Source organism: Leucoraja erinacea, chromosome 1 (assembly GCF_028641065.1).
Source record: "Leucoraja erinacea ecotype New England chromosome 1, Leri_hhj_1, whole genome shotgun sequence".
In the NCBI taxonomy this organism is placed as follows: Eukaryota; Metazoa; Chordata; class Chondrichthyes; order Rajiformes; family Rajidae; genus Leucoraja; species Leucoraja erinaceus.
In genome coordinates, this window is record NC_073377.1 from 42344413 (window position 1) to 42357646 (window position 13234).

The following is a 13234-nucleotide window of genomic DNA, read 5'->3' on the forward strand; positions in this document are numbered from 1 at the left end:
CTTCTCAATTATATTTTATCTAAATCTGTGCCAAATTTTAAGTGGTTACTAGACATGGGTCACGAAAGATAAATTCTAGACACATTTTCGATGCTCGGCCCACAATTAGCTTTCTAATCAGAAATGCCACTAATTCTAATAGTTGCTCAGGCTCCAGGAAGTATCCAAATTTTAAGTAGTCAGAACCACAATGCTGTGTGGCAGTTTAAGACTTGTGCATTCACACATTTGTGTAAGGAAGTCCTCAAAAACATTTGCGTTAGAAAAGGTAAATGGTGGAAGTTTCACATGAAGCCTTTGCACCAATGTCTTTAATAAGGGGTATGAAACAAACCCCTTTCAACCCTGAGTTTCAGCTGCTGTCATTTTAATTCCCCATGCCACTATCAAATAGAAATGCAATAAAAGTATGAGAAATAGTACCTCGATTTTTAGCTAAGTACATTCCAGCCCAAATTCAACAATGCAAGTAATTTTACATTTCCAGTTATGTTTAATTTCTCACCAGATAAATGTGAAATACTGTCCATTTCTCTTCACAAGCATGGCATATCCTGCTATTTACAACATTTTCTCTCTTCCCATGTTTCACTTTCTATTTTGTCTCATTTCCTTTCAAGCTATGGATGAAAAATTGCTCAGAAAAATGTTGATTGAACCAAGCATGAAGAATGATTTTTGTTTCTAATAACAAACCCCTATCAATCTCCACTTTAAAATAAACCTGTGTAAATAATTTCCATATGCAACGTTAATAAAGATGTCACAAAATCAAAATAACCTGTCTGTCTGATAAAGCTAAGGTTCTTAAACTCCTATGTAAGAACGGGTAGGATGAATAACATATAATAACAAGTCATAGTAAAGGAGGGAGAATGAAAATCTGTGGATAGGTGACAGAACAACAGCAACAAGACCACAGAGGTGATCTTCAGAAGGGTTAGCCAAGGATCCCCAAGCCCATCTTCATCGACGGGACAGCACTGCAGAGAGTCAACAGCTTCAGGTTCCTGGGCATGCATCTCTCTAAAGATCTATCCTGGGCCAAGCACATTGATACAATCAGAAAGAAAGCTCAGTAATGCCTGGTCAGCCTTAGAAGATTGATAGGCTATTCAGTACGTCGACAAATACTCTCTTGAACTTCTACAGGTGTACGATGGAGGACGTATTGACTTGGTTCAGCAACTTACACACCAAGGAAGGAGATTACAGAGAGTGGTAGACACTACCACAGGAACTGACCTCTCTACCAAAGGGATCCATACGATGTGCTGGCTCAAAACAATGTCATCAAAGACCCATACTAGCGAGGCAACATTCTCATTTCACAACCATCATCAAAAAGTGCAGAAGCCAGACCATCAGGTTCAATAACAGTTTCTTCGTAACAGACGACAGATATTTAAGCAGCGGGGGATCCAGGACAAAAATGTATAACTGGTGTTTTAATGAAATTTGTTACTCTTTTGTGGCCAAATCAGTTCCTGACCCCTTCCCCCTGCCCACCTCCACCCCCCATTATGCTTTAACATGTCAGCTCAGTGATGACAGTTTTGCTGCACATCCCAAATAATTGCACATTTTACCTGAGCAAAACAGCCATGCTAATAAACAGAATCAACTGCATTACCTATACAATCAAATGGTATTTGTGAGAATTGCTTCAGAAGTTCACAAATACATTAATGAACTGAACTGCCTTTACCACTGATGTGTCCAAGCTAGTCGCATTGAAATGTACAAGATTCAGCATATCTCCAGGCCATATTTAGAATTTAAATGTATAGCTGTGTCAAATTATATATATCAACTTAATTTTCATCCATTATAATTACAATGTTCCTATATCTTTCATCAATTTATACTTATAATGCAGGCAGTATTTGGCCCATCCCAGTTCAGCAATCAAATTTGTCCCCAAGAAGGGTCTCCACCAGAAACGTCACCCATTCCATCTCTCCAGAGATGCTGCCTGTCCCGCCGAGTTACTCCAGCATTTTGTGCCTATCTTCGATTAAACCAGCATCTGCAGTTCTTTCATACACATTTTGTCCCTATCCTTCTCCCCCCCCTGACACAAAAAAACCCGAACCTGGTGGCGCAGTGGTAGTTGCTACCTTACAGCGCCGGAGACCCGGGTTCGATCCCAACTATGGGTGCTGTCAGTACAGAGTTGGTACCTTCTCCCCGTGACCGCGTGGGTTTTCACCGAGATCTTTGATTTCCTCCCACACCCCAAAGACGTACAGGTATGTAGGTTAATTGGCTTGATGTTGGGTAAATTGTCTCTAGTCTGTGTTGGATAGTGGTCATGTGCAGGGATGGCTGGAAGGTGTGGACTCAGTGGGCCGAAGTGCCTGTCTCCACGCTGTATCTCTAAACTAAACTAAAACCAAAGATAATCCAAAAAATAAAGTTCTCCGTGCCCCTGGATTCTCCTGAAAAATAGAGTCCCTAATCCTTTCTCCAATACTCCAAGTAATGTCTAATTTGAACTCAAGACTGGAATCTGAAGCAAAAAAGAACTCAGTCAGGGTGGAGTAATGGATTTGTTTAAATTTCAGGTCAAGACCTTGCATCAGGATTAGTCCAGAGGGAGTGTCTCAAACTGAAATATTGATTATTCATTCCTCCATTTGCTCCACCTCCCCCACCCGGTTCCTCTCCGCCCACTCTCCCGGCTGTTCAAATCTCAATTCCCCAGCAACTTGTTTTTCCACTCTGGATCTTCACTTTAACAACTTTAATATAATTTGACTCCACATTACATAATTAGATATTAGAAGAGATTACCGAAAGGTTGGCTGGTCAGAGGTGGGTCTTAAAGAGGAAAGAGATCAAGAAAGCAAATTCTATAAATGCCTTACAACTGATCACAGACGGGAAAGTAATTAATAGTGAAGTGAAGTGATTAAAACTGGGTGTTGGTAACAGAAAGAGTGTTTGTGCATTATAGGGGTTGAATTTGGTACATACGCTTTTCCTTTTGCTTTATGTGTTGTACTTGAGTTTGGCTTGATTGTATCTATGTATAGTATCTAATTTATTTGGATAGCATGCAAAACAAAGCTTTCCACTGTTCCTCAATGCGCGTGACAATAAACCTAAACATAATCAAAAAGGGATCACTGGAAGACATACAATGAAATCAGCAGTAGGACCCTGAAGACTGCTCTTTTAAATGATCAACATCGTGGATGAACAAATTATATCCTCATTATGCATTCCTGTTTACCCCGTGACAATTTTCACTTCCTTATGTTCAAAAGTATTAAGACACTTCTTCCACCACATTTGGTTCCAAAGAATCAAAACGTTCAGAAACACAATTTCTCTCAGATAGACAACCACTTGTTTTTAAATATAGTCGAGAATTTCCAACAAGAGGAATCATATACACCACATTAAGACCTCTTAGCCGTCCCATCTTATTTCATAAAACATTCTTCCCAATCCAGGTATCATTCTAGTTAATCTCTTGTGATGCCCTACGTTGCCGAAACATAATCTCCCTACCTCTGTATTCAATCCCCGTTACAAAAAACCTTATTCTCCATCTTGTAACAGCACTCTAGCGTTTTGTGATACATACGCGAGGAAATCGGATCCTTCTGCAATTACTCACTGATTAGAAAATATGCTTTTGTGGCACGACGATAAGCCCGAAATGAAGGCGAGGAGCCAGGTGTTTCGGGAGGTATTTTATTCGCTGTTGTTCTCTTGTCCAGTCAGGTCTGCAAGAGAACAATCGCGCCTATACCCCTGCCCTTTATACCTGTAGCTAAGGGCTGCCCACAGTTCATTCCCGTGCCAATGGGTTCGATAGAGGAATAGCCCGACCCTTGGGAGCCGCCACAGGACCCCCCCCCCCAGAACAGGAGGCACGAAACGCACCGGCGGGCATACAACCAGACCGGACCACGTACGGAAGTCGTCCGACAGAGGCGCAGGAGAGCCGCGAAGGAGGAGCAACCTCGCGGCCGAGGCTGAGCCACCAGCACCGGCTGGTCAATGTCCAAATGTGCCGGCTTTAACCAGTCAATCGACATGGCCTCTGGCCGGCCCCCCATGTCCAACACAAAGGTTGTCTGTCCGTTCTCCAGCACTCGGAATGGGCCAACATTCGGCCTCTGGAGTGGCGTCCGGTGGGCATTGTGGCGCAGGAAAACATTGGGGCAGTGCCGGAGGGCGGATGGCACATGCGGGCGGAATGTCCCAGGGTGGGACGTCGGCACGAGCATGTAGTCCGGGCCAGAGAGTCGCGCCTTCAGCGCTGCTTTGAGCTGCCGGTGGAACCTCTCCACCAGGCCATTTGCCTGCGGGTGATAGGCCATGGTGTGGTGCAGCCGCACACCCAACAGGTGAGCCATGGCCGACCACAGCTCGGAAGTGAACTGTGGCCCCTGGTCCGAGGAAATGTCCACCGGCACCCCAAAGCGAGCGATCCAGTGCGCGGACCTCGCCGGAGCGCATGTAGCTGTCGAGGTATCGGCCAGTGATATGTCCTCCAGCCACCGCGTGAAGCAGCTCACCACCGTGAGGAGGAGGGTGATGCACCGGGACGGCGGGAGAGGCCCCACAATGTCCACGTGGATGTGGTCGAACCGCCGGCGAAGTAGACCGAATTCCTGGAGGGGCGCCCGGACGTGGCGCTGGATTTTTGCCATCTGGCACGGAATGCAGGTGCGGGCCCAGTGGCCAACCTGCTTGCGCAGACCATGCCACATGAACCGAGCAAAATAGGAATCCAAGGACGACAGGGGGCGTGCAATCGGGTCATCCAGACGCAGCGCAATTGGCTCCATCGTGGCGGTGTGGATCAAGCGCTGCCGTCTGACGTCCACGAGGAGGGAGTGATCCCGGAGGAAGTCGGCACCGAGCAACGGCTGGGAGACATTGGCGATGGTAAACCTCCACGAGAAATGACAGGAGCCAAAAACGATCTGGACCGTGCAAACCCCATACGTATGGAAGGGGCTGCCATTAGCCGCGGTGAGGACGGGCCCCCGCTTAGCAGAACGAATGTCCTCCAGCGAAGGGGGCAAGACGTTCAGCTCCACCCCGGTATCCACGAGGAAGCGACCCCTGGAGTGCCGATCCCAGGCGTAGAGGCGGTGAATCTGGCCGGCTGCCGCGGGGACTATTGGCAACCGGTCCCGGCAATTCCTGGGGAACCTGCATGGCTGGTGGCATTGTCGTGCTGCAGCACCCCAGCGCTGGTGGCGCTTGGAGCCTGTTGATGCGGGACTGCAGGTGCGGTACCCGCCACGGCTGCGGGGGGGGGGGGGGGGGGGCGATCGTACAGGTCTCCGGGGCGCAACTGTCACTCCCTCCACAGTTCCACCGTCCAACCAGAGGAAATTGGGCGCTCCCGGAGTGACGGCCAGCGCGCTGACGTCATCCCGGCGCGCCATCCACAGCTGGTCAGCGTGCCTGCTGAGGGCCCTGGTGTCAACCAATGAGGCGTCGGTGAGCTGCAGGCGGATGTCAGCCGGCAGCAGATGCAGGTAAGTGTATTAAAAAATTAGGCACTGCGTGTGCCCATCCAGGAGCTCGACCATCTCGTTAAGGAGGCTTGATGGCCTCCGGTCGCCTAGGCCCTCCATATGAAGGAACCTGGCAGCCCATAAATCTGGAGCAGGAGCTCCTTAGTTGGTAACAGGATACTGAGTTGGATGATCAGCCATGATCATTTTGAATGGCGGTGCAGGCTCGAGGGGCCAAATGGCCTACTCCTGCACCTATTTTCTATGTTTCTATGTTTAATGCCGTGGTATTTCTCGGTGGCCAGGGGGTCTGCGAGAAACTCAGTGATTTCTCCGGCCGTGTCCTGGTCGCGGGCCCCTACCAGGAAGAAATAGCGGGTGTCATCCACCGTAATGCCCCGCAGCTGAAATTGGGCCTCCGCCTGCTGAAACCAGACGCGAGGCCAGGCAGTCCAGAACGTAGGTAATTTGACGGAGACCGCGTCGAGGGACAGGGTCTTTTGACTCCTTCATGACACCAATGGAGCGTCGGGGTTTTTTGTGGTGCGGCGATAAGCCCGAAATGAAGGCAAGGAGCCAGGTGTTTCGGGTGTTATTTTATTCGCTGTTGTTCTCTTGTCCAGTCGGGTTTGCAAGAGAACATTCGCACCTAAACCCCTGCCCTTTATCCCTGTAACTAAGGGCCGCCCCCAGACTAGTTCATTCCCCGTGCCGAGGGCTTCGATAGAGGAATAGCCCGGCCCTTGGGAGCCGCCGCACTTTTTCAATTTTTCCTGCTGCTGATAACAATGACAGGAACTTTCAAAATTCAGGCATTGTTTTGACAGAAGTCACTAATGACAAGAATGGGAGAGACTACCTTTATAACAGACAAGGTGACCGATTCGCTGAATACTAGCGCTCTGCCCACCAAGGACTGATGGTTATTATACATTTTCATTCTCCTTCCTCTCTTTGGTCTGCATTGCCCGAGTGAGGTCACACACAAACTGGAAGAAAAGTACTTCATATTGTGCTTTCAAGTAATAAACCCTCATCCCTTCTCTCCCCCCACTGTGCATATACCTTTCTCACTACTTTCCATCACCTTGCATTCATATTGCCCATCCCAGCGCCATGAATTTATTTTTTACTCATGGTGGGGAATCAGAAACTGAATTATGAAGAGTGGATATTTGGCTGTTTTTAAGTTGGTTGCAAGGTGCCAAACATGATCTTGAATAAAATAATTAAGCAATTCTATATTGGAGAAATGTATATTATACCATAAATTGAACCAAATACTATTCCAGGGTAATGCAGGCTTTAGATTTGAGGCACAGCACCTTCGTGAGCCATACTCTATCAAAAGAGACAACTTGAGGATAATGGTAAAAAATTGTTCCAGTTCTGCAAAATTAAAAATGCTACAAATATTTGACACTCAAAACTAAGATGCTGTTTTAATCTTGCAGTCATTCACCCTCGATTCATACCAACTGATCGAATAATGACTGCATGAAAATGATTTGACAACCTTTCATTATTACTTATTTAAAATAAATGAATAGCATAAAATTGAACAAAGGGAGAAACATGAAAGCTATTTCCATTTGTTGCAGCCAAACCTCAAGTAATTAAAACCAAAAATTGCCCACACTAGAAACCTGAAATAAATACTGAAAATGCTGGAAACACCCAGAATGACTTGCTCAGCATTTCTGGTTTTAATTGCAATAGTTATTGGCCAATTCAATGATTTTGAAAGAGGTTTATCTAATTCAAATGATAATTTTAGAATTCAACTCAATGTTAATCAGGAAAGTTTGAAGAAAATAATCAATATGATTAATTTATGCTAAGGTGTCGTTTCAACATATAGAAGGAAATAATGTGACGGACAAGTCGTCCAGAAAAAGTAGTGCGATATCTTTAATTTGTTTGTTTAAGGAGACTATGGTAAATTCTATTTTTTGGAAAGCTTTGCAAACTGCTATACAGGCACACCATTATATGATTAGCATTGCAAGAGTTTTTAAATCTAGGTATAGAACATTTGGGTGGAATTATTCACTGAAATGACCGTGAATAAATAAACTTTGCAAAAGAACTAAGATTACCATAATATGATCATCTCCACTATTTGGGAAGACAACTGGGTGTAAGATATGTATACCCACATAGTAGACAATCTCAACACGAGCTTAAACATGCAACATTAGAAAAGTTGGTGGAGATTTCCTCGATAAATATTGGGTGCCACAGGTACACAAAATTGCTGGAGAAACTCAGCGAGTCCTCCTCTCTCCGGAGACAGTTTCATTACTCCACTGCCACAATTGTCTGTCTGGTGTCCTCAATTTCCTTCTATGTATAGAGAAACATACAATTGCTGAATGGACAACAGAACATATGAAACATCTACAGCCTTCCTTTTTAAATACTGGTACGACCAAAAATAATTTACATACATGATGTGTAAATATACAATTTGTCACACCTATTTCCTTTATATAATTTCGTACGTATAAAAGTCACGGTGTCGTGGATAATTAAGAGGAAGTACGGGAGTAGATTCCCAATAAAACCGAAACTGAAATAAATTGTTATTTTCCAATCTTTCCGTTCTAATTATTTCCGTCCACCAGTGCATGTGACATTTTTAAATGTCAGGCGTCAAGAGCAGCGAAATATTAGATATATGACCGGGCAAACACCGGCATGGGATTTGAAAAATGTGTGTGTGTTTTTTTTAAATCATTTAGAGTCCACTGATCACGATCCCTGCGATATGTCGAGCAGCGATCGAGGAAACACCTCGAGGCCCCGGGAACTAGGCCCTGACAAAAAAACCCTCGTCATCCCGGTGGATGCGGCCCGACGTGACCGCCTCCCCCCTGCCTCCCTCAGTGCCGGCGCTCCGGGCACGGGGAAACGGGCGGGCGGGTGGCCGGGCCCAGCGGAGCGCAGAGTGGGCGGCGCTGGCACCTAGGCCCGAATGACACAGTGAAATTGGACGGCCCGGCCTCTCTCTCAACACTGCAGTGTACGAGCCTGAGGCCTACCGGCCTTGAACGACAGGAGGAGGGGGGTGGGGAACAAACATCGCCTCCCCGACACATCCACCCGACCCCGGTGCACACTCACTCTACTGCCGATGCCATGGCCGATCAGCCTTCCTCCTCGACGTGCGCGCTGGGTTTAGTGACCGTGCGGCGGACGTGATTCGGCCCCGTGTTCCGGCTGCTCTGCTGCTGCTGCTGCCCCGTCACTCGCTGCTCACACTGAACCTGCGCGCCCCTCCCCCACCCACAGCGCCCGGCACCCGGCGCGTCACACAGCCGGCCTGCCCAATCCAGAACCTTCCTCCGGCCGCTCGCGTCATCCACGTCGAGGCCCCGCCCTCGCCCGGCTGCGTCCCTGCGTCACCCCATCCCTTCCCGCCGGCTCACGCGGCTGCGTCCCTGCGTTCACGGCCTCGCCCGGCTGCGTCACTCCGTACCCGCCCGGCACACGAGGCTGCGTCACTGCTATAGGATCTTTGGTTCACACGGCTACGTCCCTGCGTCACTCCGTCCCCGCCCTCCTCGCCTGGCTGCGTACGTCCCTGCGTCACTCCGTCCCCGTCCTCGCCTGGCTGCGTCCGCGCGACGGGTCCCAGTTAGTCCGGAAAGAACCAAATGTTGTCTTTTGTGCAGACTCATGCAACCATGCATGTTCCCCGAAGACCGTTAAAATATTCATATTTGGCAAGTCCAACTAACTGTAGCTCATCAAAATGGTTTTAATTTAATCAAATCTAAAACCAAATTTACCAGTGGTCGTTAAATACACGAAATACAGGGGTGCCAGAAGACTGGAGAGTGGCAAAATGCTATGCCTCTATTCAGGAAGAGCTGCAGGGGAAATGCTGGGAAATGTAGGCCAGTGAGTTTAACATCTGCAGTTTGAAAGTTACGAGACAGTATTCTGAGGGGTAGGATATACAGGCATAGATGGACAAGGCTGATTAGGGATAGTCAGCATGGTTTTGTACGTGGGAGGTCATGTCTCACAAATCTGATTTGAGTTTTTTGCAGATGCGACCAAAAAGGTTGACAAGGGCAGAGCTGTAGACTTCAGCAAAGCATTCGACAAGGTTCCACATGGTAGGCTGCTCTGGAAGGTTAGATCGTATGGGATCCAAGGAGAGTTTGCTGAATGGATTGAAAATTGGCTCCATGGAAGGGTGATGGTGGAAGGTTACTTCTCAGACTGGAGGGCTGTGACTAGTGGTGTGCCTCAGGATTTGGTGCGAGGCCCGTTACTGTTTGTAATCTACATCAATGATTTGAGGCTAGGGAGGCTATTTGGGTGGAACTGAGAAATGGGAAAGGGGTAGAAACACTTATAGGGGTGTACTGGGGAGCGAGAATTGGAAGAAAATCTACAGATCAAGATAGTGATTGTGGATGAGGGAAACACATTCTGTAAATGGGCATGGTACAAAATTGTGCAGGATAGTTTTTTTGCAGAAACATAGAAGTACATTTCGGGGCAGTTGGACCTCAATGGGGTCCGAAATGACAATTAAAGTGATCTCCATTAGACTCTCTGGAGAGGGACAGAACTGATTGAGATTTTTGACAAAAGGCTAACTGGAGATGCGAAAGGATTTTTGGGACAGATAAAGATGTGGAAGATGGAGTAGTCAAAAATTGAATCAGTCCCTGTTCGGTTGAGGATCTTGATCCTCAGGGAAATTGGACACTTGGTTTGGAAAAAGAGAGAGATCTACAATACATTGCTGAGGAGTATAAAGAATGTAAAAAGAATAAAAAAAAAAAGCTAAAAGATTTGCTTTGAGTATGACAGTAAATCATTTCTAGAATTACAGCAAAAGGATAACCCATTCGAGCAGCTATCTGCACCAAAAGAGATCAATGTATTTTCTCATTCCGGAGAAGGATATTGAATTATGTGAGGTAAGGGAAACCCGCAAAGAAGAGGAAGTACTGACATTTTGAGAAATATTAACTTAAGTCTCCAGGTCGGACAGGACCCTAGGATATTGGACAAAATTTACAGAAATATTTCTGTATACCGGGAATAGCCAATGGAATTTTTATACAGAGAAATGTGTTGCATTTTGGGATGTCTAACATGGGCAGGACCTACACAGTGAAAGGTCGGGCTCTGGGGAGTGGTGTAGATCAGTGGAAGGTCATCTAACAGTAAGAGGTTACTTGGGAAATTGATGAGGGTAAAGCATGGATCCATTAAAGGCCTTTGAGTCCTCACAGGTTGGTTAAGGAGGTTCAATAGATAGGATGATGGATTCAAAAATGGCCATTGGCAGGTGGGAGGCCATTGGGGCCACAGGGATCTATTGAGTACATCATGATGGGGGTATTGGATTAGTATATGAGATGTTAAGTGATGGTCAAGTTAGATAAAGTCTACAGAGAGATTTATAAAGACAAAGATGGCGAGGGCAGGACAAATCGGACGTATTGTATTCAATTGTGGGTACCATAAGTGGAATCTCATATAGGAAAGAAAGCTTTTGGTGTGCTGGCCTTTATGTCAGAGCATGTCAAGCTGGAAAGGGTGTACAGAGAAGATTTAGACGGATATGATACTAGAATGTTGCCTGGGTTTCAGCATATAAAGAAAAGGTCATGGGAGGCAAAGGTAGATAGAGGTATTTAAAATGTAGGGATACACAGTTTGACTGGATAAGCCCAGAGAGTAGGAAGAACAAACAAGGGGACCAGAGGATATAGGGACAGAAGTTTAGGTGACAGGGGGGAAAAGATTTAAAAGGAATCTCTTCCAGGGGTGGTGTAATCTTTTTTATCACAAAAATAAATTGGTGGGACGGGGAGTATGGAAACAATGGAACTGCCAAAAGAGGTCGTTGAGGCTGGGACTATCCCAACATTTAAGAAACAGTCAGGCAGGTACATGGATAGGACAGGTTTGATTCTCAAGAGGGATTTAAAAAAAAAAATGTTGGAGATACAGCAAGAAACAGGCCCTTCGGCCCCGTCCGCACCGCCAGATACCCGGAATTAACACTTTAGGGACAATTTACACTGTAGATAGGACGATCAAAAAGGCCATTGGCATTGGGGTTGGCATCAGGTGTATAGAAGTTTGTGTCAAGTTGGGGCGAGGCGAAGGTATTCAGTTCCTTTTTCCACACAATATCACTCTGTTTACTATGTTACCAAGGGGACCAGGTTTAGGGTCTCAGCTATAAAAAGATGGAGGTTGGGACTCCTTGGAGCGCAGAATGAGGGGGTGATAAATAGAGGTGTATAAAATCATCAGAGGAATAGATTGTGTGGTGGGTGTATGGAACAAACTGCCAGAAGAGGTAGTTGAGGCTGGGACTATCCCAACATTTAAGAAGCATTTAGACAAGTACGTGGATAGGACAGGTTTGGAAGGATATGAGCCAAATGGAGTCAGGTGAGACGAGTGTAGGTGGGACATATTGGCCGGTGTGGGCTAGTTGGGCTGAAGGGCCTGTTTCCACGCTGTAAAGGGCAACTTTTTCACACAGTGGTAGGTATTTGGAAAGAGCTACCAGAGGACGTAGTTGAGGCAGGTACCATAGCAACATTTAAAAGACATTTGGACAGGTATATGGATAAGAAAGGCTTAGAAGGATAGGGGCCAGACACAGGCAGGTGGAACTGGTTTAGATGGGGCTGCTTGGTCCACACGAGCAAGTTGGGCTGAAGGGCTTGTTTCCATGCTGTGTGGCTATATAACTCTTTGTGTCTTTAGCTGTGTCTCACTGAATTCATAGTGTAGTTTTATAGGTACAATAACTACATTTAAAGGACATTTGGACAGGTACATGGATAGGGAAGATTTAGTGGGAAATGGAGTAAATACAGGCAAATGGGACTAGCATAGATAGGAATGTAGGTTGGCATAGAAGAGTTGGGCCAAAAGATCCGTTTTAATGCTGTATGTCTCTGAAAAGTAATAGTAATAGTAATAGTGTCTTTATTGTCATTGTAACATGAACCATGTACAACGAAATTTAAAAATGTCAGCCAGTCAGTGCACCATTCAAACATTTCTAAAAGCTAACGATACATACAAGATAAAATATTAAAAGATAAACAACTAAAATAAATATCACGAAAATAGCACGCATAAACACCCAACCCTCCATCCTTCTGTCGATTTCACAGTGTACCACAGTCCCTTAGTATGTCTCGCCCCTGCGTTCCTTGGCGGCTACATTTAGTGCTTTTATAGCAGTGGGGTAAAAACTGTTTTTTAGTCTGTTCGTCCTTGTCCTTGTAGATCTGCACCGTCTGCCTGACGGCAACAGTTCAAACAGGGAGTGTCCGGGGTGGGAAATGTCCTTTATGATACTCTGGGATTTTTTGATGCAGCGGGAACTGTGTAAGTCCTCCAAGGTAAGGAGAGGGCAGCCGACAATCCTCTGGGCGTTGTCAATGGCCCTCTGGAGCGCTTTCCTCTGAGCTGCTGTGCAGCTGGTGTACCACACGCATACACAGTATGTTAGTATGCTCTCAATGGAGCACCGATAAAAGGACAGCAGCAGTCTCTGAGTGATGTTGTTCTTCCTGAGCACCCTCAGGAAGTGCAGTCTCTGCTGGACCTTTTTCAGCAGTGCAGTGGTGTTCACGCTCCACGTCAGGTCCTCCTCAATATGGATTCCCAGGAAGCGGAAATCCGCCACCCTCTCCACACAGTCCCCTCTGATAATCAATGGTACCATGTCCGTTTTATTCTTC

At 46.3% G+C, this 13234-nt stretch overlaps 1 protein-coding gene across 1 annotated transcript in view; it reads right to left on the reverse strand.

Annotated features, from left to right (window-relative positions):
- The window catches only part of vcp (valosin containing protein), a 156161-nt gene that overhangs the window by 45007 nt on the left and 97920 nt on the right, over positions 1-13234 (reverse strand). The window contains exon 2 of the mRNA XM_055633438.1: positions 8616-8754. Coding sequence (XP_055489413.1) covers positions 8616-8632 — 17 coding nt within the window. The 5' untranslated portion in view covers positions 8633-8754. The remainder of the gene's footprint in view (positions 1-8615; positions 8755-13234) is intronic.